Source organism: Nelumbo lutea, chromosome 2 (assembly GCF_056320005.1).
Source record: "Nelumbo lutea isolate HS-2025 chromosome 2, American lotus-T2T, whole genome shotgun sequence".
NCBI lineage: Eukaryota > Viridiplantae > Streptophyta > Magnoliopsida > Proteales > Nelumbonaceae > Nelumbo > Nelumbo lutea.
Window position 1 is genome coordinate 32,356,336 of NC_142685.1, and position 26,134 is coordinate 32,382,469.

The window sequence follows — 26,134 nt, forward strand, 5'->3', positions numbered from 1 at the left end:
GGTTGAACCCAACCCATTTAATTTTATATAATTGGGTCATTGATGGATTGGCGGGTTAGATGGATTGATTTGAAATTCAACACGAATCAAACCCAACCCAGCCCACCCAATTACCACCGCTACTAGTGGATTGGATTAAGTACTACCTGAATTCGACCCGATTAATAAACAGATCAATTACTTTTTTAAACCGATAAGATCCAATTATAGATATCCGAATCCAACCTAAACAAATCAAGTTCAAATTAAAATCAGATTAAATGCGATCCATTTGCAGCTCTAGCATAATATGGAATAGCATCCATCAATGCAATAAAATGATTCCTTTTTGAAAGCCCAAAGGCTAAATTTCATATAAAAATCAACAGATTACATCTCAGAAACAATCAATGACCTAAGTGGGCCGCTTGTTACAATATATAGCTTTGATTTCTTTAATGCATTTATCCCCACAAAGAAAGTTCTGAGACGGTTCCGGGACTATTATGAAGCTGCTTACATGCGATTCTCAATGTGCATTTCTATTCAGATCCATCCAAGATCAAATGGCATAGCATACAATTAGGCCCACAATAAGATAACCTGTACTAAATGGCCAGATCGTATATCAATGCTAATTAACTTCATCCATCAATTTGATCATAAGCAGAAGGGATCCAAATAGAACAAAGATGTAAAATCTTGATGAGTAGGATTTGGAAACAACATCCTTTCTGGGTTTGATTCCGTGGATGATTTTAATGAAACAATCAACCTACATTCACCCTGATTAATTGACATTTATATTTAAACCTCATTTACCCATTAACTAAATTGTCATAATTTTAGGTTATGTTTGGTACCATTGTCAATTTTAATTGCAACATTTTGTGTTGGTCAATATAAATTTTTGAAAAATCTCATCATATCACATCGAATAATCAATTCCACTAAGAAAATATTGGCACTGGATTAGATGTTAGCATTTATAGTAAAAAAACCAAATTTGACGTTTCCTAAGGAAGTAGAAATGGTATCCAATGTTGAATTGATAACTGAAAGCATTTGTAGTAGAAAAAAAGTATATTCTCATAAAATTTATATTGACCAACCTAAAATGTTACAAGTAGAAGTGGCAATGATAACAAATGCAATCTTAGAGATGAAAGGTGTCTCATTTAAAGCCACAAACCAAAGAATGATGAAAATATAACCTGCCTACAGAAAAAAAATGTGACCCAAATAAGATATTTCTCATCTTGGCTTGCATGAATTATGCAAGGAAATCAGAGAAGGGTCATAAAAAGAATACGAACCAGATAAAAGTTCATAGCCACCGAATCCAAAACCAAATCTGTTGAAAATAAATTACCGTATCAGAGAAAGAAAAGAAAAACATTCCCCCTAGACACTGGAAAGATTATCAACATTTACATATTAATTTATAATTCCAAAATATACAAAGAAAAAAATATAAGGAAGAGAAAAAAAGAATATAGAATTATAGATAACAATGTGAACTCACAAAAATAAAATAAAATAAAAGACAGGTATTTGGACACATATTTACAATAGATTGGATGTGAATATTTTACAAGTCGTTCACAAAAACTAAAAACTTACACTACCTATTCCCCCACTCCCTGCCAAAGAAAAAACGAATTCAGATTTAGAGAATGATATAAACGAGGGGGAGTTGTGGTGGGGCAGATGGCAAAATTTTGGCTAAGTTAGACCGCCTAGGCTGTCAATAGGTCTCTCCCCGCATGACAGTTCACACAGGCTCCTTGTAATGGTATCAATGCCGGATGCGTTGCAGGATGAACTAGCGCATCATGCAGGGAAAACCCCGTTGACAGCTCAGACTATTGAGTGTGGACAGCCAAGGTTTTCTTGGGGTCAGGAGCATGAAGAACTTACTACTAAGTACAGGTTCCGCCATTTTGCTTTGCAGATAATTGTAATGTTTCACCTTTCGTAACTCCTTTCACTTGTAAATTATTCTCTGCACCATCAGATTGGCATTCTTCTTGTCATCAACAGAACCTTTTCCATTGGTGTTTCTGATTTGTCATCTCAGTTCTTCATTTGGATCAAGTACAAAAATTTCCCTTGGGAACAGAAACTGCTTCTGCTGATTAACAAATACAAGTCATGTGGCTTTGCCACTGTTTAAGGTTGTTCTTGATGAGTTTTGAGAATCTATTTTTGGAGTACCAGTCTTGTTCTTGTCACTTTCTGCTTCCTTCTGTGCTTTCTTCTTTTCAAGTTCAAGTTGCTTGCAGTTTTCCTCATGGGCCCGTTCAAACATTCTCACAAAATTGAGTAAAGTAGAGACAACTGAAATAAAAAAAAAAAGTAAATATATGAAAGAGATATACATGAAAAAGAAGCACCAGGTAAATTGTCTCATCATTTTTAGCATTTAAGGCTATGTTTGGTTTGAAGGAAAAAATAGGGAAAGGTAGAGAAACCTATACAAGGTTTGTAAAGATTTCCCTACCTTCCCCTTCTTTTTCCTACTTTTTCCCTCAAAACAAACACAACCTAAAAGAAAGCACACAAAAATAGGCATTGCCTAGATGTCCAAAAAGAAAATCACCAAGTAAATATGAATTACATATGCCATGGCAAGTTGGCAACTGTTAAAATCAGTTAGTTTTTATGTTATTTTTTCTGTGTTTTTTCTATTCTTTGTGCCTCAGGGGCATATTTGTACTTTTCTTCTCTTTTGTTATTAAGTTGGGTCGGTCTAATATAAATACAAAAGCTGGAGCTGCCGGCCTGAGATTTTGACCCCCAAAACTCTTCTTTCTCTCTTCTTCTCTTTCCTCTGTTTCTCTGATATCTTCCACCCAGAAAACATGGTATCAGAGCAGATACCATGTTTTCTGGGATTAGAAGCCGTGAGATCAAGCTCTTCTTTCAGTTTTCTCAGTTTCTTCTTTGTTGTGGATCGAACCTGTCAAAGAAGTGCATTGGACTGATCTGAAGGTTTCTATGTTCTTTCTTCCCTTCTCTCCTGGTCGTGTGCCAATAAACAATTAGAGGGAAGTTTAATGCTGTGAAGGCGTTTTTACCTTTTTCTGTGAATCGTGTAGTCATTGTATGGACTAAAACAATCACCAAGAGCTTGGTTCAACAAGTTTCGTCTGACTGTGCAGTAGATTTACTACAAATAGTGTCAGATTGATTATACATTATTTGTGATAAGAGAAGGAAAAATTGCAGCCCTCATAGTGTATGTTAATGACATAGTGATCACAGGTGATTAGAAGGTTGAAACTTAGAAACTAAAGGAGTTCCTAGCCACTTAATTTGAGGTGAAGGATCTAGGTCTCTTGAAGTATTTTCTTGGAATTGAAGTGGCCCATTCACAACCATTCACAAAAGGGGGGATCTTCATTTCTCAAAGAAAATACATCCTAGATCTACTACAAAATACAGGAAAACTCTGGGTTAAGCCTGTTGACACTCCCATTGATCCAAACCACATACTAGGTGATTGCCATGGTGAGACTATCAAGGATGTAAAGCAATTCTAGAGACTTGTGGGAAGACTATTATATTTGTCCATGACCCAACCTGGCATTGCTTATGCTGTGGGTGTTCTTAGTCAATTCATGCATACTCCTAAGACCACACACTTAGAGGCAGCTGAGAGAATCCTTGGGTATCTAAAGAAGTTTTCAAGGACTGGTTTACTATTCCAGAAGAATGCACGTTTGAAGGTTGAAGTGTACACATATGCTGATTGGGCCGGATCAGTTGATGACAGAAAGTCCACTAGTGGGTCTTGTACCTATGTGGGAGGGAACCTAGTCATATGGAGAAGCTAAGTATAGGGCAATGTCTGATGAAGTGTTGAAGTTATGTGGATAAAGAATCTATTGAGTGAGCTAGGTTTTCCTGTTGAGTCCCCTGTCCTTGTATTGTGATAACAAGGCTGCCATCAACATTGCAGCCAACCCAGTTCTTCATGATGGAACTAAACATATTGAAGTCAAGAAACACTTTTATTAGGGAGAAAATTATGAATGGGGAAGTCTGCACTTCATATGTTAGTTCCAAGGATCAACTTGTGGACATTTTTACAAAGGGATTACATCATTTGCAACACAATGACTAATGTGACAAGTTGGGCATGATTGACATCTATGTCCCAACTTGAGGGGGGAATGTTAAAATCAGTTAGTTTTTATGTTATTTTTTCTATTCTTTGTCACAGGGGCATATTTGTACTTTTCTTCTCTTTTATAATTAAGCTGGGTCGCCCTAATATAAATACAAAAGTTGGAGCCGCCAGCCTTAGGTTTAGACCCCCCAAAACTCTTCTTTCTCTCTTCTCTCCTCTCCTCTCTCTCTTCTTCTCTTTCCTCTGTTCCTCTGATATCTTTCACCCAGTAAATATGAATTACATATGTCATGGTAATTTGGCAACTACCCAATGGACAACCACTCGATCAGCATTTATATTTGTTGTGATCTGTTCATGGCAAGACCACTCAACCATAATGCCCTGGAGCACAGTGACTTAATGAATGTAACCTGAAAGGGTCCTCATGGTTTCCTTATTGTTTGCAGTAAACTAGTCTTTCATAAAAGGCATAGCAGGGATCAGCCCCAAAACACAAGTCCAGATCTACTGGAACAATATGGTGTAAGATTTTCTGGTACACCAAATCAGAAACAAAATACATCAGCCAAATTTGTTCTTTTAGTCTTCCATGTTGGCGTGTTTATCTCTGAGTTGATATGCCATCAATTGTTTCACCATCTTGTTGCAGCAGACCTAGGCTCCTGCTGGCAACCTTGCATCCATTTCTAAGGGACAACCAACCATTAAGAAGAAGCTCAACACATGAATGGGTGTAGGCCAGATTTTTTGTTGAATTATTGTATTTCCATATGCATATGTGTTGAATTATTATTATACATGTTTAAGGGTATTGTGAACCGGACTCTTATTTTTATATTGCTATTAACTTAATTGTGCATGCACTTAACAGACCAGCATGATGAGCAAGATTCATGGAACTGACCTCATATAGTTGGGATAAGGCTTAGTTGAGTCGAGTATTAACTTATCATGGATGGTGGAATGTAGATAATTGCTACTTGCTACTTTACAGCTTCACAATTTGTTGAATCCACATTTTGGAACTTGTGCTTACTTTCAGACTATTTTAAGTAACTTCTTTTTGCTTGAGAAAGGATCTAAATTGTGCCTTGTGATACCTAGAGACATAATATATTTGGTGGTGTACCCTACACCATACCAAATACTGGATGAACACTTACTAACACATACATTATAGAATGAAAAGCTATACAAATATGTGACTATGTACTTTATTAAAATTTGTGAATAAAGGAGAAAAAGAAGAGGAAAAAGGAAGAAAAAGGTTGGGAAACCTGTCTTAAATGGTAGAAAGCAAGAGGAAAGTGAAAGGAAGAAGAAAAGGGATACGAACTGTATTCTCCTTCCAATCGATCTGCACTGTAGTTCTATTCATTATAATATGTGGAAATTACAAAGATGCCCCTTCTAAGTGATTCTTAACAGGGGAAATACCAGATTACAGCAAGAGACTAAAATGCCCCCGTGGGCAAACATTTCAACACTCCCCCTCAAGTTGGAGCATATATATCATAGAGCTCTAGCTTGTTACAAATATAACCCATCCTGGTATGGTACAAACTCTTTGTAAACAAGTCTGTCAACTGTTCTTCTGACTTGACATAAGGAGTTACAATATCACCATTTATCACCTTTTCAATTACAAAATGATAGTCAACTATAAAACAACTTGATAGGCTTCCCTATAAAAATACCAATATCTTGAAGGAGATCAGGTGGTGTGGGCCATACCCAGCCAGGAGCACCTTTTAGGTATCTTAATACTCTTACAGCACCTTCCTAGTTAATGTTTGTGGGATTCTGCATGAACTGACTCAAAACCCCTACACTAAAGGACATATCAGGATGAGTGATATGAAGGGGGAGGTTGTACTGAGCCACATACTAGGAGGTTGCTCCATGTATACCTCATCTTAAAGATCACCATTAAGAAAAGTATTCTTTACATCAAGCTGCTACGAGGATCAATCAAAATGGACGGCAAGAGAAATAATAACCCGTATAGATGACTACTTAGACACTGGAGAGAAGTTCTTAGAGTAATCAACACCGTAGGTCTATGTATAGCCTTTTGCCACCAGATAGGCTTTGAGCCTCTCAATGTTACCATCTTGTCTATGTTTGATCATATACACCCACCTACAACCAATTCCCGGGGGGTAAGAGAGTAAGATCCCATGTGTGGTTAGATTGGAGAGATTGAAATTCATCATTCATTGCTTTCTTCCAATTAGGTGAGACAAGAGCTTCTTGAACAGACCTAGGGACAGATATAGAAGACAGAAGAGACACAAATTTTTGACCGGCAGTAGATAAATGAAGATAGAGTTTGAGCCAATGTAGAAATTGGTGCAAGCTCTCGAGCACGTCTGATGTACATTGTGAATTGATGGCCAAATGGGATCCTCAAAAGTGGGAAGAGGGACAAACACATCACCTGAAGCAGATGGGAGAGGAATAGAGGGGGAGGGTTCCTGTCTAAAAAAGGAAGACTCTCAAAGAAGGTGACATCAGAAACAACAAACGACTTATGGAGGATAGGATCATAACATTTGTACCCTTTTTGTGTGTGAGAATAGCCCAAAAAGATACATTGGATTGCTTGGGACTTAAGTTTATCATGTCTAGGGCCCAAGCAATGGACAAAACAAGCACAGCCAAAAATACGTGAGGAAGAAAGAAATGGGATTTTGAAGGACACAAGATAGAGAATGGTGAGTCTCCAAGGACTGATGTAGGCATTCGGTTGATCAAGAAACATGAAGTGAGAATAACATCACTCCGATAGATTTTAGGAACAAACATTTGGAGTAATAAGGCACAAGCTGTCTCAATAATTGTTGATTCTTGCATTCCGCCACACCATTTTGCTGAGTGTGGGAACAAGAAGAATGATTCACAATGCCATGAGTGTCAAAATAAGATTGAAAGGAATCATGAAAATACTCCTTTGCATTATCAAAACGAAAGACTTTAGTACAAACACCAAACTGATTTTGAATTTCAGCATGGAAGGAAAGAAAAATAGAGAAAAAGTCTTTCTCAAGATACAATAGAGTGAAAGGTGCTTTCATACCAAGAACACGAGAAGGGACTCAGTTAATGAGATTCACAGCTGTATGAATTGCACGCCCCCCCCCCCCCCCTCCAAAATGCATAGGGGCATTTGAATTTAACATAATGCTTCTTGCAACCTCAAAGATGTGTTTATTCTTTCTCTCATCTACCCATTCTGCTGAGGGGTTTGAGGATAGGCGCTCTAGTGAATAACCTCATACTCAAGGAAGTACGAGTTCAAAGATTTAGTGAAGTACTCCTTGGCATCACCATATCCGAAAGCTTTGATTCTAACTCCAAACTGAGTGAGAACCATTTGGTGGAAGGCACGGGTCAAAATAGGAACCTCATCAGGGGAACACATAAGATATACCCAAGAGAAATGAGAATTATCATCAACATATAACAAGAAATATTTGTATCCCCCATAGTAGTAATATGATATGGTCTCCAAACATTAGTATGAACGATTTCAAAAGGAACAATGCTTCTTTTATTACTCAAAGTATAAATTCATCTACAATGTTTTGCCAGCTCATAACTCTCACACTTTAGAAAGGCCATTTGAACTGATTAAAAAAAAGTAGGAAAAATACTCCTTAAAGAAGCAAAAGACAAATGACCCAACCAATTAAGACAAAGCATAATCTGATTCACAGACTGAGAGTTAAAAGACTTTCCAACTCCTTTATTTCTTCCAGGTGGATGCTCAAGCAAGTGCATTCCATTCACCTCATGGCCAATCCTAATTACTTTTGTCACCAGATCTTGGAAAACACAATGATTAGGGAAAAAGGTCATTGAACAGTTCTGTTTTTTAGTAATGCTATTAATAGAAAGTAGGTTGGTACTAAGTTTAGGCACACGTAAAACTGTTAATGAAGTAAGGGTATCAGACACTTTAATGTCCCCTTTTCTAGAGATGGAACAAGAGAGCCATTAGAAATAGAGACTTACTCTCTACCAGAGGACATATGATAAGAGGAAATAATGAGGCTAGATTGATCATATGGTCAAAGGCATCCGAATCTACTATCCAAACAAGATCAGTGTTACCTAGAGTTGAGGCATGATAGGCAGTAGCTCTTGTACCTGAGTATATAAAAACTGAAGTGGAAGTGGGAGGACCAAAGGTAGACTGAGATGGTCCTGTAATGCTAACTTCATTCTCTAACTATGTCAAAACTACCCTAACCACAACCAAGGCATCCAAGGAAGTAGGTCTAGCTCTAGTAGAAGAGGGAACATTTATAGTAGTGGCTACATTTGCATTTCCCTTCTTATTCTTAATTCTTTAAGGCACCACCAACTGAGGATAGAACTTCCACGAATCTCTTTAGTATGTCTTGGTTTCTTACAATAGTCATAGACCACCTCCCTATTCTCTTCCTTGCCTCTCTCTCCTTATCACCACCATGCTTCTACTTCATAGCTGCTAAGGTTGATTCAATTTGGGAATTTTGTAGCATAAATTTCCTTCTACTTTCCTTACTATGCACCAAAGAATAGGCTTGAGACAAGGTAACACTTTCCCTAGTGAGAAGTTGTTGTCTCACAATATCATATTCAGAATTCAGCCCCACTAGAAATTCAAAAACCCTTCCTTGAATTTCTTGTGTACCCTTCTCTCCTTTTAATGAAATCAATTAACTTCTTTCAAAAAAAAAAAAAATTCAAAAGGCCTTTTTCTTTCCACCAATTTGCTATACGTTGTTGCATTCTTTTGACTTTCCCATTCAATTGTCTCCAAGTGATCAATTTCATGCCATAGGGACTTCAGAGTTGAGGAGTAAATTGACACAAGTTTCTCTCCTTGTTTTAGATTTGCTACTTCAGTTTTCAGCTCATAAGCACTGGCTACATCAAGGGGCTGAGAGTAAGTTTCCTTCATATTATCCCAAATGTCTTAGTAGTCTTCACCCAAAGGTAGTTTCTATTGATATGAGGTTGCACTGAGTTGCGGAGCCAAGTCATAACTAGATAATTTTCTTTAAGCCACTTAGCATAGGAAGGGTCTTCCTTGGTTGGCTTCTTAGTGTCACCATTTGCAGACCCTAACTTACCCCTTACTCTAATGGCCATCATAGCTGATTGAGTCCATCAAGATAGTTAGTTCCATCAAACTTAATGGTTGTAATCTAGAAAGGGTTGTTGTCTGTCACAATACCAACCCCTACAAGTTCTTCCCCAATGGATTTGAACTCATGTCCAACTTCCTCCATGCTGAACTGAGCAAGGTATCACACAACCCAACCTCTTTCTGATAGAAAAGGATTAAAAAAAATTACAGCAGCCAAGCTGTAACCAATTTTTTGTCACTCAAAACTGGTTGTTTCAACAAGGACAAACCCTAGAAAAGATTATGAGAACACAAGAAAACTCCAGCTGCTATTTCCAGAAGCTTCTGAATGTCCTCCACTTGTTGTGGACCTCTAAAACAGACAGAAAACCACCCAAAAAATACTGAGCACCACCTTCAAACTGAGGTTTAATCCCTAAACCCCAACCAAACAAGTATCTCCGATCCTTCCTGGTCATTGGGCAAAAACCGAGTTCAGAAAAGTGCTAGAACAGTGCACTGATATCCACTGACTTCCCAAGAATCAGGAAAAAAAAGGTCTGAAACTCCAACCCTAATAGAGTCTCATGCAGTTGGCTGGGCTAAGCATACATGAGACCTAAACCTACTTTGATACCAACTTTAAGGCTATGTTTGGTTTCAAGGAAAAGGTAGGGAAAGGAAGGGAAATGTAGGGGAACATTTACAAACCCTTGTATAGGTTTCCCTACCTTTCCCTACTTTTTCCTTCAAACCAAACACAACTTAAAAGAGTTTCTGTACCAGTCTTAGGTTTAGTACGAAACCTGTTTAGAAAAAGAAAAGAGAAGAACGGAGGAAGAGAAGAAGGAGAAGAAAAGAAAAATGAGAGAAAGAGAGAGCAGAATGAATCGGTTCTGCCGCCCCTTCAATGCCTTTTATATATGACTCAATATAAGAAGGTACAATGACAAAAATATCCTTGTCGATTGTGACAGAGAAAATAACAAAACAGCAGCATTGAACAATAAAAAATAAAGATGGATAGCATATAACTACATATAAAAAACATATAAAATACCAACTAAGGGTCCCTTTCTATATCTTTACAACATACATATTACAACATTCCCCCTCAAATTGGGTCATAAATGTCAATCATCCCCAACTTGTTACATAGGTCATTGTGATGCTGGGTGGTTACACCTTTTGTGAATACATCAACCAACTAATTTATAGAACTAACATATGGGATACATATATGGCCTTCTAATAAGGGTAGTTGTAAGAGTGTGATGTTAGACAGTGTGTGCCCTTAGCTCCAATCAAATTGATGTACTTATTGTCATTTATTGTAAATGAATAAAGTGCATAATTGATTCATGATATTTTGGTGTGTTTTTGTGTAATACCCTTAAACTGGACACTTATGAGACTCGTGTTAGTTTAGAATCTTCACAGCCGTTGGATAGACCTGGGGAGATTTATCCTGCCAAAGCTGACACAGATGTGCCGCCAAGTTAGTTGGGGTGGCTTGTCTCAACTGCCAGGGTGAGACCTGAGGTACATGCAGTGTGGGTTTTCTTGAAACCCTGAACTGGACCAAATTCCAGTATTGCCCTGAACCTTGGAGATAGATGGGCAAAACTGGAATGTTACACCTGACCCCTAGACTCGATTATGGTACTGAACTAGGTGTTGGATTGGACCGTCTTTGATATGCCAATCAGTGAGATCCTTAGAGGGGGTCAAAACTTGGGTATGTTGGGACAGTCTGAGAATTCACCTGAGTGGGTGATCATAGTGACAGAATCAGCCCCTTTGTTGGACAAAGTGAATGATCGGGGAATGCACTCTCTCTAATAGAAACCTAAACTGCCGGCAATTGATTTCAAACTTGTTGAAATTTGTTTTGCAAAATATATTTATATAGAAATATACTTATATAGTATGGTTTCACAAATTGTTTGCAAAAGGTTTTAATTCCCGGGATCCATGTGAGCAGAGAGTGCAACACTGTACCTTGTAGCCGAGGGAGAGGTCCTCTCTTGTCAGATAGTATTTGATCATTATGGGCTGAGAGGTCAAGTGTAAGACCATTGAGGGTAATACCTGATGGGCTAATCTTGCATCTGCCCACAGCCCTTTGGTCTTCATAAGGTGGCTGGACCCAAGGACCATTTAGTGTAAATGTTGGGCCCATTAAGAGCCCATACTGATGGACTCAGGGGTTCACTGTGTTCTGCAGTTAATTCACCCAGGCCTTGTAACAGAGGCTGGACTGAACCCATGTGGCTGATGTGTAGATCAATGCTAGGGTCCCACGCTATACAAAAAGAGCCAAGCTAGCCAGCATTTAAAGGGAAAGTGAGCTATGTGACTAAATGGGCCTAAAGCCCATTTCGAACTGGGCTTAAGTAAGTTAATTAAAAGGGGGGAGAATTCTGACTTATAACTTGATCAGGATTAGCTAAAGGATAAGATAAGTCTTATCCATTTAAGGGTCTAGATCCAAATATCATATTTAGATTAAGAAACTCTCTCCTAATTGGATTAGGACATTGATCCAAAGAAGGCTATAAATAGGGGGCAAATTCATTAGTTTTATACAATCAGAAATCTACAGAATTCCTCCCCAGTTCTTGCCATCCCTACCCAGTTCGATCTCCATTCTTGGATTTGATCAAGAATAGTTCTTGATATTGTTTTCTTGCTAGAAGAAACTGTTTAAAGTCGTGCTCACCAGCCCCTTGCCTAATTCTTGCTGAAGAATCAGGGTTCTTCCCGAAGAACCATCCTGTTGATCCTGCCTCACCTTAAACTGTGTCATCTTCAGTGGAGGCGGGTTTTGGTCAACTCTTTGGGCGTGAACACCTACATTGGGAGTTACTATTATTCCGTATTAGGTATTTCCCCACTTGGTTAATTTTGGTTTCAGATCTGGTGCGGTTTGTTTCAAGAACGAACCTTGAAAAATGCAGTTTTTCTAAATCATGGAATAGGATTCCCGGAAGGGAGAAAGAAAATTTTTGAAATTTCGCCCAACATCCCCGCAAGGTTTGGCCATCCATATGATGGATCTCCCTTCCCTTCATGTAGAAACGAAGAAAAAAAAAGAGGAACAAGAAGAGAAAAGAAGAAGAGAGATGATAGAAAGTCTTCATTTGGTTTCATCATTCTACTAGGGTTAGGAGCTGTAAGCTGGAAAAGTAGTAAGCAAGGGTCGACGATGGATTCCACAACAGAGTTGAATATATTGCCACAAGTGAAGCTGATTAGGAAGCTGTTTGGATGAAGAAATTTGTCCAGTTGTCACCACTATATCATCTCTGTTAGAGTTCACAGAACAGGGGTATTTTGGTCTTTTAGGTTTATCTATTTGAGAGTGAAAGGTTTGTTTTATTCAAGTTTAAGTTATGTGTCCCATCACTTATAAGGGAAAATATTGTCTTTCTTGTAACTGAGTTTATTTGATATAAATACAAGTGGGTCGACTAGTGAGGTAGCTTTTTCCTCACTGGCCGAACCCTTCTTCTCCTTCTTCCTCTTCTCTTCTTCTTCTTCTCTACTTTAAACCTAGAATTGGATAGGGTTGTTCACATGGTATCAGAGCAATAAAACCTAGTTTTCTTTTCCTTTTTTCTTCTTTTCACATCGCCCTTTCTTCTTCCTGGGTTCACCGCCAGCCATATCAGATTTAATCATTTTTCTCCTAGCCTGATTGGAAGCTCGACAAGAGGACAAAAAGGAGTGGTCGTTTTCTGGTTTTGGAGGTAAGTATGCCTCCATTTGCTGTGGTGGTGGTCGTTGAAGTGGTATACTAGATTCCCTCTGTTCTGTGATATGAAGAGGGCTGTTTGTGGACAGGTATGAACAGTTTTTTTTTTTTTTTTTTTTCCGTCAAAGTAATGGACTGCGAATGTTGTGTTTTGGTCTAGAATATATTTCTGTGGTGGTGTAAAGTGATTAGTATGCATATCAGTCCCTTTTTCTTCTGTTTATGCCTAGGCATGTGCGTTGAAAGTAGGGTTTTCGGTTGCTGAAGTTCATGACAGCAGTAGTGTGGTGATGTTTATACTGTGCTGAGTAGTGTGTGGTTTGATTCTGAATAGTTGAAGGTAAATACCTTGTCTATAACAGTGATTCCTTTGTGAAGTGAGGAATGACAATAAAATTGGTGTTATGACCTCTCCAGATTACTTAAATGTTCAAATGACATCTATTAAGTTAAATGTTGAGAACTATGTGCCGTGGGCCAAGTCAGTGGAGGTGTTCTTAAAGGCCAAGGAAAAGGTAAAGCATGTGAGAGATGAAAAACCTTCCTCTGACTCTCTAGGGTTCAGTGATTGGGAGTAGGAGGGTGCTCAAATTATTACCGGTTGTGGAATAGCATGGAACCTAAAATCAATGTGAATTTTATGTTCCTAGATACAACTAAAGAAATCTATGACTATGCTAAGAAATTGTATTTCGGACAAGACAATACAACTAGGGTGTATCAGTTGTAGCAAGAGTACTTTAATCTGAAGCAAGGCAACCAAAGCTTGGAAGAATACTATGCAAGTATGATAAATATTCGAAATGGACTTAATGTATATCATTCTTTGACATCGGATGTTCAGGTTCAACAACAACAGTGAGAGCAACTTGATGTGACAAGGTTTCTGGTGGGTTTGAAGGCTGAATATGAACCTGTTCGAGCACAAATACTAGGGGGGTCTGCTCTTCCCTCACTTGAAGAAGTGTTTGCCCGTCTTAGGAGGTCATCTATTGAGTCTATAGAGTATTCTTCTCTCTCAAACAGATCTGATTTGGTGGCGACTAGAGGGGGAGGTCGTGGAAATAGAGGTGGTGGCCATGGACTTCCAGGAAACCGAAGTGGTCCCATATTTAACCGTGCTGGTGGCCGGAGTGATTTCAGAGGCCACAAGTACAGAGTTCATTCTAGCAGGTGTACCCTAAGAACCAGCCAGTTCAACCATATCAAGCTTACCCCCAACCTCCTCAGACCCATACAGTAGATGATCAATTCATGCAACTTTAGCAGCTAATCCTAAATCAACAGCAGTCCATCGATAGATTAGAGAGCCGAATAGGACAGCTAGCCGGAGCCAAGAAGAGGAGAGAAGTAGGGCAAATACCGAGTCAACTAGTTGCAACTCCTAAAAATCATCCACCGGGTTTTCTTCTACAACAAATTCAACCACCTCCTAAGAACCCTTAGCATAAAAATACCAAGGCTATTACAACCTTAAGGAGTGGGAGGATTTTAGAGGACCCGTGTGAGAGAGTTAGTAAAAAGAAACAAGAAGACCCTAAGTTGGGGGGGAAGAAGAAGAAAAGGAAACTTTAGAAGACGAGCCTTTTGTGAACCAACCTGTGGTCCCCTTTCCAACTGCATTCATAGCTAGGCCGTTGTGAAAGAAGAAAGAGACTCGCAACGAGGAGAGCAGGGAAGTCCATATTAACTTCCCTCTCCTCGACGTGATCTAACATGTCCCGATCTATGCCAAATTTTTAAAAGAGCTGTGTACTCAAATGATGGAGCCATGATCGGCCCAACAAAGAATAATGCTCTTGGCAGATGTTAGTGCAGCTCTCCTAGACCACTTTCCCCGAAAAATGAAAGACCTTAGTGCTCCTCTCATAAGTTGTGTCATCTCTGGAATCACCTTCAATCGGGTCTTATTAGATCTAGGGGTCAGTATAAATATGCTTCCGTCCATTCATGACAGGTTCAGGATCGGCGAGTTAGAACCTACCCCGGTAATTTTGCAACTCGCTGATTGGTCAGTCAAGATTCCTCGAAGTGTCATTGAGGACATCATTGTCAGGGTAGAGGGTTGTTACTTCCTAGTGGATTTTACTGTCACAGACATGACCCCAACTGAGGAACTGAACCACATCCCGATAATCTTAAGATGTCCATTTCTAGCAACGGCCAATGCAAACACTAACCGTAAATCAAGAGAAATTGACATTTCATTAGGGGAGCAGAAAGTCTGGTTAAACGTTTTTAGTGCCTCTAAGTATCCAAACCTAGGGGAAGATGAGTGCAAGATAGATGTAGTTGATCTTTTAGATGCCTTGCCTGCCCCTTGTTTAGCCCAGTCTGAGCCCTGTTTGTATGAAGATGAAAGTGAATAGGAGAGTGTAGATGGAAGAAGTGTGTGAATGTGTCTGGCTGAAGACGTTAAACTTAGCACTGGTTGGGAGGCAACCCAACGTAGTTTTTAGTGTTTTTTCTTTTAGGATTTGTTTTTCTTTTTTTTGATTCAAGACCAAGTAGCAGATCTTGAACCCCTCAGGAAAACCCTGTTGATTGTTCCCTTTGGCCCAAGTTCTTTTTGCATCAGTCTAGTTATGCAATTGGGGACAATGGCATTGAAGTTGGGGGGTGACGAAAGAGAGAAAAATTGGAAAAAAAAAAAAGAAAAGCTAAGCCTTTAGAAATCTAGAATTAAAATTTCACTAAAAAACTTAAAAATTCTTTCCATTAAAAGAGATTCCCAAACAGAAAAAGTTGAGGAAACTGATAAAAGAATATTGAATTTTGAAGAAATTGGTAGCAAGTGATAGGAGTTAAAATTGGTCTCATTTGAATATTGTCGAAACCGTTTACAAATTGGAAAATACTCCTAAGTTTGCCCCTGCCAAGATAAGAAGAGAAAGATTAAGAAATTAGACAAAAATTTTTCAAATTGTTAGAAATAGTGGACTGCCCTGAACAATGTTGCAAAAAAAAAAAAAGGAAAAGAAAAGAAGAATAAAAGGTCAATGGACATCCTAGACTTAGTAACTGGGTCTCTTTACCTAAGTCAAGTGTCGAGATTCGTGTCAAACGGAAAAGGGAATGCCAAAGACACTTACCTAACACTTAGTAACCGGATATCTTCACCTAAGGCAAGTGTCGAGATTCGCGTCAAACGGTGGAAGGTAACAATAGAAATAAGTGTGCAAATCAAGTTCAGGTGTAGAAATCCACTGTAAAAAATTGATAAGGAGAATATATGTCTAATTTTAAAATCAATCTCAGATTCTCAAGATAGTCTGCAAATGGAAGGGTAAATAAGATTTTTAAGCCAAGTTTCTGTAATATTCATATAAAGACGATTTTACCCCTTAAGCCCAATACCAATCTATACAAAGTTTGAGAATGCTGGAATCAAGATGCTTGACTAATTCTGTCAGGGAGGATCTTGAGATGGGAAAGATCTCTATGATTAGTGTAATTTTAAGGCTGCATTGCTAAGGGACTAGTAATGTTTAAGTTGGGGGGTGTGATAACTCTGCATTTTGATGCCTTAAGGGCATCAATTCAGGGGTACTTTCGGCCTTAGAATAGTCAAAATGTGCCCTTTTCCCAATTAAATGCAATGTTGTGGCCTCTAAGGGCTTCTGTGCAAATTCTGGGGAAAATTGGGAAGTTTTCATGACTGAAATGCAAATTTTGGGAAGCTGGTGTGAAGTCCAACTGATAAAGGGGGTGTTTTTGTGAAAAACTGAAAGCAGGAAGGCGCCTCCTAGCTGATAAACCCAGTTTGGCGCCCCTCTTACTATATTAGCATGCTCCCCACGCCTTGGAAAACCCTAGGGCGCCTTTTAACCCATTCTTTTCACTCTTAACAAACCCTAGCCGCTCCTAACTGCTAAATCCTCACCTTCCATCCCCCCTAATCTCCACCATCCATTCTAGGGCACTCTCTTTTTAGCATTCTAACCCTAGGAGCCACCTAACTTCTAATCTTCACCATTTAGCCTTTAACCATTAAATCTCAGCCTTACATAATATTGGATGCCTTCTCCTTTTCTTCTCAGCCTTAGGATCACCCTAGAACCATCCTAACCCTTCATTCTAAACCCTAGGGCACCCATATTTTTGTTAAAACCCAACTGTCGCCCCCCTCTTTCTCTCTAATTCCAGTTATATCCACCATTCTCTATAAAAAGGACCCCAGGGGCCTTGGAGAAGGGGTTGGTCAATTCACCCAATTAACAAGGCTAAGGTTTCTTGAGGAGTTCAAGGGTTGTAGAAGGGGAGGACACCCAAATCTTGTCAGGAGGGGTTCCCGCAAGCTGTTCAACCATTCTGCAACTACCGCCACTAGATCTAATCAACCATTCTTTTCTTTTCTGATATTTTTATTTCTGTAATTTTTTAGATTTAATTCTTGTTTGTTTCTCTGTTTTGCAGATCTGAATTCGTTCATTTCAAAGCTAAGGTGTCTCGAGGAGTTCGAGTGTTGTAGAAAGGACGGACACCCGGTTCTTGTAAGGAGGGGTTTCTACAAGCTGTCTAGCCGATCTGTAGCTACCGCCACCAAATTCGGATTCTGGATCTTTTTTTTTTATTTATTTCTTTTATTTCCTTTGTTGATTCCCATACTTTATTAAATTCTGACTTTTATTTATTGTCTTGTTTAAATTCGAAACATTTAATTTTAGCAATAATAGATTTTATTTTCGTATTTTCTGCCATTCCCGATTGCATTCTCTTGTCCAGATCTAAGTATATATTAATTTTTCACTTGCTTCCCTGTGGATACGACCCGTTCTCACCCATTTACTATGTTTGTAGTTGTTTGAGAAACGGTAAAAATTATAAATGTTTAAACTGGTGTTCTAGAGTGTTTAACAACGCGCATTCGAACATACCACGCATTGAGCACAAGTACTGCATTATTCGGGAGATCATAGCACGTAGAGATATAGGTTCAAAAAGTAGCATCTGCGGAGAATGTGGCAAACCCACTAACAAAGCCACTCATGCAAAAAGTGTTTGAAAAACATGTGGATAGCATGGGACTACAACTTATGCCAGATTTAACCTAAGTGCAAGTGGGTGTTGTTAGATAGTGTACATGCCCTTAGCTCTAACTGATTTATTGTACATTTGTTATGAATAAAAGAATATTTATTTCATGTGTCATTGGGTTGTTCTAATAAATACCCTTAGTTCATAGAAGTATTATGTATGAGACCACATGATTGTTATAATATGGACTAAAAACTTCACAACCAGTGGATACACTTGGGAAAGTCTATCCTGACAATGTTGTCATTCTAACACTACCAAAGGTAATTAAGCAATGGTTCTTAACTGCTTAGGTTGTGACCTAAGACGTGAGGATGAGTATTTACAAGAAACATTGAACTAGACCAAAACCAACATGTTCCTGGATTTTATGACAGGTGGAACAACTGTGTGTTGCTTTTAATCCCTAGAATTGATATTGGTATCAGACTTGTCTGTCTTTGATATGCCAACCATTGAGATCCTTTTGGGGTCAAATATCTAGGTATGTTGGGACATTCAAGAATGGTATGTTGACTAATGATCAATGTGATAGGATCTATTATTATGTTGAGACATAGAGAACACTTTGTACAACTTCCTCCTTGGAGTCCTAAATCTACTGACAGTAGGATTATTAGTATCCTTAATGAAGGATCCAATGGTGATTGGAAGTTGGACACCATATCATAAAGACAAAAAGGGAAAAAGTCCTTCCCTTAATGTAGTATCAAGTGTCTATAGCAAAGAGATTAATTGCAAGTGATTAATTGATTGTATTGACTTGATGTCAATCATGCCAGTATCATACTGAAGTTTAGCCTTGGGGATGCCCTTGGTAAGGAAATCAACTAATTGTCCTTCAAAAGAGATACAAGGTAGACAAACTTCTCCAAAAGCCACTCTTTCTCGAATAAAATGTCTGTCAACTTCAATATGTTTGGTTCTGTCATGTTGCACCGAATTGTGAGCAATGTTGGTGGTAGCCTGATTATCACAATTTAACATTAATGGCTTATCATGCTCAATACCTAGTTCCTCCATCGAGGGTTGAAGGCCACAATAGCTCAGAAACTCCATGAGCCATGGCCCTGTATTTAGCTTCAGCTAAAGATCTGGCGCCCAGAAGTTGATCTTCTGCCATCAATATTTCCAGCCCAATTAGCATCTGTGTAAGCTTCAAGTTTCATATGACCATGCTTAGCAAATAGAATTCCCTTTTCAGGAGAACCCTTCAAATAACACAGAATTCGTTCTGCTACTACCATGTAAGTGTCCTTGGGAGCATGCATGAACTGACTAATGCAGCTGACAGCATATGCAATGTTTGGCCAAGTAATGCACAGATAGAGCAGCTTCTCAAGTAACCTCTGGAAGACTCCCTTATCTTTCAACAATACTCCATCTGAGGTAGAGAGTTTATGACTCATATCAATAGGAGTAGCAACTGATCTAGCACCCATCTTCCCTGTTTCAGTGAGAAAGTCAAGCACATACTTTCATTGAGAGATAAGGATCCCATCCTTAGATCGAGCAACTTCTATGCCAAGAAAATATCTCAATTACCCTAGATCTTTGATTTCAAACTCTGTATGAAGGAAAGATTTAAGATCATTAATCCTTGATACATCATTTCCAGTCGCAACTATATCATCAACATACACAATTAGATATACTGCCAAAGAACCTCTCCTCTTTACAAAGAGGGTATGATCAGACTGAGTCTGTATATAGCCAAAGTTAACAAGGGTAGACCTAAACCTTTCAAACCATGCCCAGGTGACTGTTTAAGTCCATAAAGAGATTTCTTCAGCTTGTAGATTTTTCCTTCCATATCTATGTCATACATCCCTAGAGGAAGAGACATATAGAGTTCCTCATGTAATTCTCTATTCAAAAATGCATTTTTTTTGAATGAGATGAGATGACGGAGGAATAGGAACATTGGGATTAAAAAAGACTTCTAGTTCTCTGCCACTGGTACAACTTGGGATTAAAAAGTGGACGAGGAGGTAACGGAGGAATAGGAACATTGGAATAAGAATGAGATGACTGTTACTCCCTTTACTCGTTTGAAAGAGGAAGAGGCTCAAAGAAGACTCAACTGGGACAGGGAGGGGGGGAGCAAACAACTATGACAAATCCTCCCCCTTTGGACAATGCCTCTCCTGATAAGGATCATAAAAAAAAAAAGAAAACTCATCAAAGATGACATCAATTGAGACATACCGAGTTCCGGTCTTTGGATCAAAACAACAATAACCCTTGCGTGGGGGCATAACTAAGGAAAATGCACTTGTGGGCTTTTGGTTCAAATTTATGTCTCTGGGTACTTAGAATGTGTACATAACAAGTGCAGCCAAAGACACGGAGTGGAATAGGAAAAAGGTCCTTGCCCGGATGAAGAAGACAGAAAGGAGACTTAAACCCCAACATTCTGGATGGCATACGGTTTGATTAGGCAGGTTGCAGTGAGAACAACATCTCCCCAAAATCTTGTAGGGACATGTGAGGCAAACAGGATACTTCTTGCAACTTCAACAGTATGCCGGTTTTTCTTTCAACAACTCCATTCTATTCTACAGTCCTAACACAGAAACTTTGGTGAATAACCCCCAAATCAGTGAGATATCAGGTTAGGTTTTTCTCAAATTATTCTTCTAAATTGTTGGATCTGAAAATTTTGATTCTGGTATCAAATTGGGTTAGAACAAATTCATGGAACTGCCTCACAAGTCTGGGAAATTCATCACGGGACTTCATAAAAAATATCCAAGTATATTGTGAAAAATCATCAATGAACAAGATAAAATATTTGTAGCCACCCATAGAGGGTAAGTGTTAAGGCCCCCACACATCAGAGTGCACAATATGGAATGGAGAAGAAGATTTTTTATTACTCAAAGGGTAACTGCTTCTACAATGTTTTGACAATTCACAAGACTCACAATGAAGACTTGACAAACTAATTCCCTTAAATAGTTATGGGAATAAATGACTCAATGCAGTGAAAGAAAGATGACCCAAACGAAAATGACATAACATGATACGACTGACAGACTGAAGATGTAGATCCAAAGGCAGCTTTCCTAGGTCGTCCTTGGTCTTGTCCAAGAGTATCTAGCAGATATATTCGATTCGCCTCATGGCCACTCCCAATCACTTTCTAAGACTCCAGATCCTAAAAAACACAGTAGGAAGGAAAAAGGTTACACTACAATTCAAAGACTTAGTTAAGCTACTTACAGATAACAAATTTGTATTTAGTTTGGGTACATGAAGAGCAGAAAGAAGTACCAAAGAGTCTGTAGCCTTGATGGTTCCCTTGCTAGAGATTGGAGAAAGAGAGCCATCGGCTAGGGTGATTTTATCACGGCAAGGAAGCAAATCATAAGAAATAAACAAGGTGGAAAGGCTGGTCATATGGTTAGAAGCACCAGAATCAATAATCCAAGGGATCCTACGATTACCTAAGATAGTTGCATGATTGGCAGAAGCCCGTATACCTGAATGAGCAAATGCAGGAGAGGTTAAATTTCCAAGAGGGTTGTAAGAAGAGGCCACGCCCTCTAGGTAACTGATCATCCTTCCAAACTTCTCATACTTTGCCTTCATAGCTACTAACTGTTCACTAGCAATCCTCTCTTTAGTTAGGCATCTGTCACTATCTGGACCAGCAGCAATATTGGCACTTCCAGCCTTCATATTATCATACTTCTTTTGGAAACGAAGGGGAAGAAGCTTCGGATATAGTTTCCAACACTTGTCTTTTGTGTGTTTTGGTTTCTTACAGTACTCACAAATAACTCCCTTCTTCCCTGAACCACTTGGATTTCCTGTTTCCCTTAGGTTTAAGACAACGAAACACTATCCTTGGATAAGATGTTCTGCTTTGTAATGTCATACTCGGGATTCAGCCCCATCAAAAACTCAAACACCCTGTTTCTCTCAACTAGTTTATGTAGGTTTCAGCATCATTAGTACTTTCCCAGGCTACAGTTTCCATCAAATCAATTTCTTGCCAAAGAGATTTCAGTATTGAGAAATAAACAACCAAAGGTTTCTCCCCCTGCCTTAAATTTTTCACATCACTCCTCAGCTTGTATGCTCTGGCTACATTTAGTTTCTGAGAATAGGTTTCAGCAACACTATCCCATATTTCCTTTGCTGAATTCATCCACAAATAGTGTTGACTAATTTGAGGTTGCATTGATTCACTAAACCATCCGATTACAGTATAATTTTCTTGCATCCATTTTTCATAGGATGTATCATCTTCCGAGGAAGCCTTCTTGCTCCCAAAGATATAACCCCATTTGCCTCTACTGCAAATATGAATTTTTACTGATTGTGACTATGCTAGATAATTGGTTCCATCTAGCTTGATTGTGGTCACAGCTAGTAGAGAGTCAACAGTTCCTAGAACTTGTCTGGATTCAGCAACATGCTTGTTTTCAACTTCCGAAGGGTCCATCTTCTTAAAACACTCTTAAAAATAACTTCTAATAACTTCAAATAACACTCAATGAAGACAAGAAAAAAAATTGTATTGTGAATCAACATCTATGAGTCGTAGAGAAACAGAAAAATCCCAACCGCACCTTGTAGACTTCACAGAACACCGAGCAACTTGAGTCGATCTTCAAGATGAAGAACAAGAAGTCTTTCAATCACTGAGCGCCAAGTTCAAACTCCCTATTCATTCAATTCAGATCTCCATAGACACTGTGTATGGACTGTTTAAGAAGAACCTGCTCTGATATCAAGAAGAAAAACAGCCTTTTGAAATGAATGGACTGTTTAAAAAGATACATAAAAGTGATTGAGAACAGCAGAAATCAAGAATCAAGAAGAGAGAAGAGGAAGAAGAAGGTGGCGGCAATAAGGATTCAGAGAGAGATTTTCGAATCTAATCTCCTTTTACACCCCTAATCCCTTTTCATTAACTTAATTTTAGTAATTTACAGAGAGGCCCTTAACTGTGCGAATAATTAAAAGTACATAATATAAGAAAGGCCCAAGTTGAGGCCCATTACAGCAAAGAACATAAAGAAAACAAATAAGATAACAGTCTATGGGCCATTCGCCCCATCTTCTCTACAGTTTAAGAGAGTTGGACTCTCACCAATCTAATCCTAAACAAGTTAGGAGTCATAGATATATTAGAAGAAGGCTGTTGTAGCCCTCCAAAGTCTATAAATAGAGAGTAATTAGAAGGGGTCGAACCATTCATGTTCTCCCATTCTAACTGAAATCGATCCCATTATTGTGAGACCTTTTGGCTAGGGTTTTGAACCCCATTTGACCAGACCTATTATCCATTCTTTTTAGCACTATTCCAGATCTGTTTTGGGTCAAAAATATCACCCAAAAACGTGAGAAAGGTCGGACCTTTGCTGCTTTAAATTCTGGAGAAAATTTCCAAGACTACAAGGATAGAGTTGCACCATCTTCAACTTGTTGCAGAATTTTTGGGATGATTCAAGCTTGGGTGTGAACACCACTTCGATTTCTGCACTTGTGGACATCAAAAATAATGTACTGCACTTGATCTTGATCCAAAGATCTGATCTTTCATGGTCCAAGAACCCAAATGATCCAATGAGAAAAACCAGCTTTCTCAGTTGTGCGGTTTCAGCATTAGGGTTCTATGAATTTTTTAAATTCTACCTCCCTAGTTGCTGAGATTTTTTGTACAATATGATCATTGGATGATCAACTTTCACGTGGTTTATACTTCTCCCATTCGCCTTTGTGTCTACTTATATGCTGATTGGGCAAGGTGCATTTTTCTTGGTGATTCTCTTATCTCATGGAAATGTAAGAAGCAAACTACTATTCCCAAATCATCTATTGACGCTTAGTGTTATGTTATGCTATGCCTACTGCTTGTAGCAAGACTATATGGTTGAGGGCCTCCTTCAAAAACTTCACTTCTCCTTCACTGCTCCTACACCATCATAATATGAGTGTAACCTACATTGCCTCTAATCTTACCATTTTGCCCTCAAAGTTGAATATGAGAATGTATACACAATAATATTAATAAAATAATAATAACACAATAATAATAAAATAGAAGTAAATTAATAATAAACTAATAAACTAATGGTATTAACATTATTCATAATACTTTGGGGTCGGGTCATTCATTCAAACACCCCACTTATGTCTTCTTATTCTCTTGGTTATAGCTTGAAAACCTAGTAGATTGACACACGTAAGTCTACATAGGAAGATTGGGCCCATACTTTATAAATGAAGTATGATGCCAAGGATTAGTGTTTTTAAAATTTCTTTTTCTTTTGGGTAAACTCCAAAAACCCTTATAAACTATGAGAGGTGTGCCACTTCACTACCTAAACTTTCAAAAGTTGCAAAGGCACCCCCCAGAAAAAAAAAGGAAGCTTTGACAAGCTAAGCACTGTTAACAGCAGGTGGAAAATGACCAATCTAACCCTCTTAAATTACCATTTGTAGTAGGTTTTGTTCTCAAATCGAATGGAACAATAGTTAAAGGTCTGGTTTAAGGTTCTATTCTCACCACTGAACAAGCAGAAGAAACTCTTCCAAGCATTACTGGAGTTGAAGAATGGGAACAGAGAGCTTTTTTTACCACAGGAAGAAACTTCCTCATGCAAAGTATTGAAATGAACTTTCACTAAGGAATACCAAAATTGTTTCTTTAGTTGTATAAGCTTTCAATAAAGAGCCAAAAAACAACAGTCTAGTGGTCTACTAATCACCCATGGAAACTAATCAATTTTTTTCCTTTAGTTGTATGAACTTTCATTAAATGGCCAACGCAATAGCCATTACTCATCTGTGCTGAAATGAATTAACTGTAGGATATAAATTCAACCGTGGAGATAAGCTAATGCCGATGATACAATATTCCAAGCGCTAGTCAATGGAAATTAATCAATTTTTTTCATTAGTTGATTCTCTTTCTCGTTTTCAGAATCTCATTAGCAGTCTTCTAGGACTCCTCTATGAAATCACCTACAGCCAAGACTTTTCATATGTCAAAGCAACAAGTATAACAATAGACAAAATCTGATTTATGACAAGAGAAGTACATAATACTTAATTACCAACAATTTTTAACACCAGAAGACCCACGGAATATTTGTCTCAGAAACAACAGTAGGAGACCCACTAAGTAAGAAGGGTAAACTTCGCCATCAAACACAAAGGAGACTCACAAAACACTTGACTCAAAAACAACACTAGGAAGAATGGGGAAAATGAAAATGAGAATGGAAAATTTCTGGAATACATTGTTTTTCCTACCATCTATTTCTTCAATCCTCCAACTTCGCAAATAAATCCTGTTCAAAGATGAAAAGAAACCCTAATCTCCTGACATGGACAAAACGAAGAAGAAAATGATTAATGGGTCAAAGAAGGACAATCTTGGCATCTAGAAAACTATAATAGATCACGTAATACCCATGGGAGTGTTTTCGTCCATCATACTAATGGAGGTTGTTATTTGAGTGACATGTGAAAGTTCATAGGCAAGTAGCATTCCCCATGCAAGTTCTTCTCTTTTTCTCTATATATACTTTTGCTGTTTTTTTTATATATTTACAATGCCACTATCTCTATTCTCCTCTTCTATAAACCTTGTTCATAGTTTGTGATTTCAATATCAATAGATGTTTCACCATAAAGAAATAGGGAAATTTGAGGATACTGCTAATATCACTAAGATATTTAGAAAGTTCATGTAAATCAGGGAAAGATAACTAAAAACATGGAAACTGTTAACAAAACTTCAGGGATTATTAGAAGAAGTATAATTGCAGATTCAAAACTAAAAAATAAAAAAATAAACCACAAGAACATCTGTACTATCAAATATGAGAAGATAATCTATGATGATCAGATACAAACATAGGCATAATGGTAACCTAAAACAAATCAAGAAATGAAATGGAAATAGGTGGGCAATTATTATTTTTATTTTTACTCTTTTAGTTTCTAAATTGTTAGTAAATGTTGAAGTTAACAAGATGGAGATACCTTGCTCAAATGGACAACGGGCTGGGTCTTCTCCAAAATAAAGTGCTAATGCATCAGCATTTCTACCCTGTAATCCAATCCAAAAACATACCATCTT

General features: G+C 38.2%; 1 protein-coding gene across 3 annotated transcripts in view; it reads right to left on the reverse strand.

Annotated features, from left to right (window-relative positions):
• Positions 1-1,384: 1,384 nt before the first annotated feature.
• LOC148869677 (formin-like protein 18) overlaps positions 1,385-26,134 on the reverse strand; it is a 123,254-nt gene continuing 98,504 nt past the window's right edge. For 2 of the 3 annotated variants that reach the window (XR_016106467.1, XR_016106466.1), the window contains exons 16-18: positions 26,038-26,104; positions 1,900-2,319; positions 1,385-1,622 (exon numbers count right to left, since the gene is read on the reverse strand). Coding sequence is in view for 1 of the 3 variants with exons in the window: in XM_088967250.1 (XP_088823376.1) it covers positions 2,132-2,319; positions 26,038-26,104 (255 nt within the window). In the remaining 2 variants the exon portion in view is untranslated. Of the gene's footprint in view, positions 2,320-26,037; positions 26,105-26,134 lie in introns of all 3 variants that reach the window. The other variant, XM_088967250.1, reaches the window with a different exon arrangement.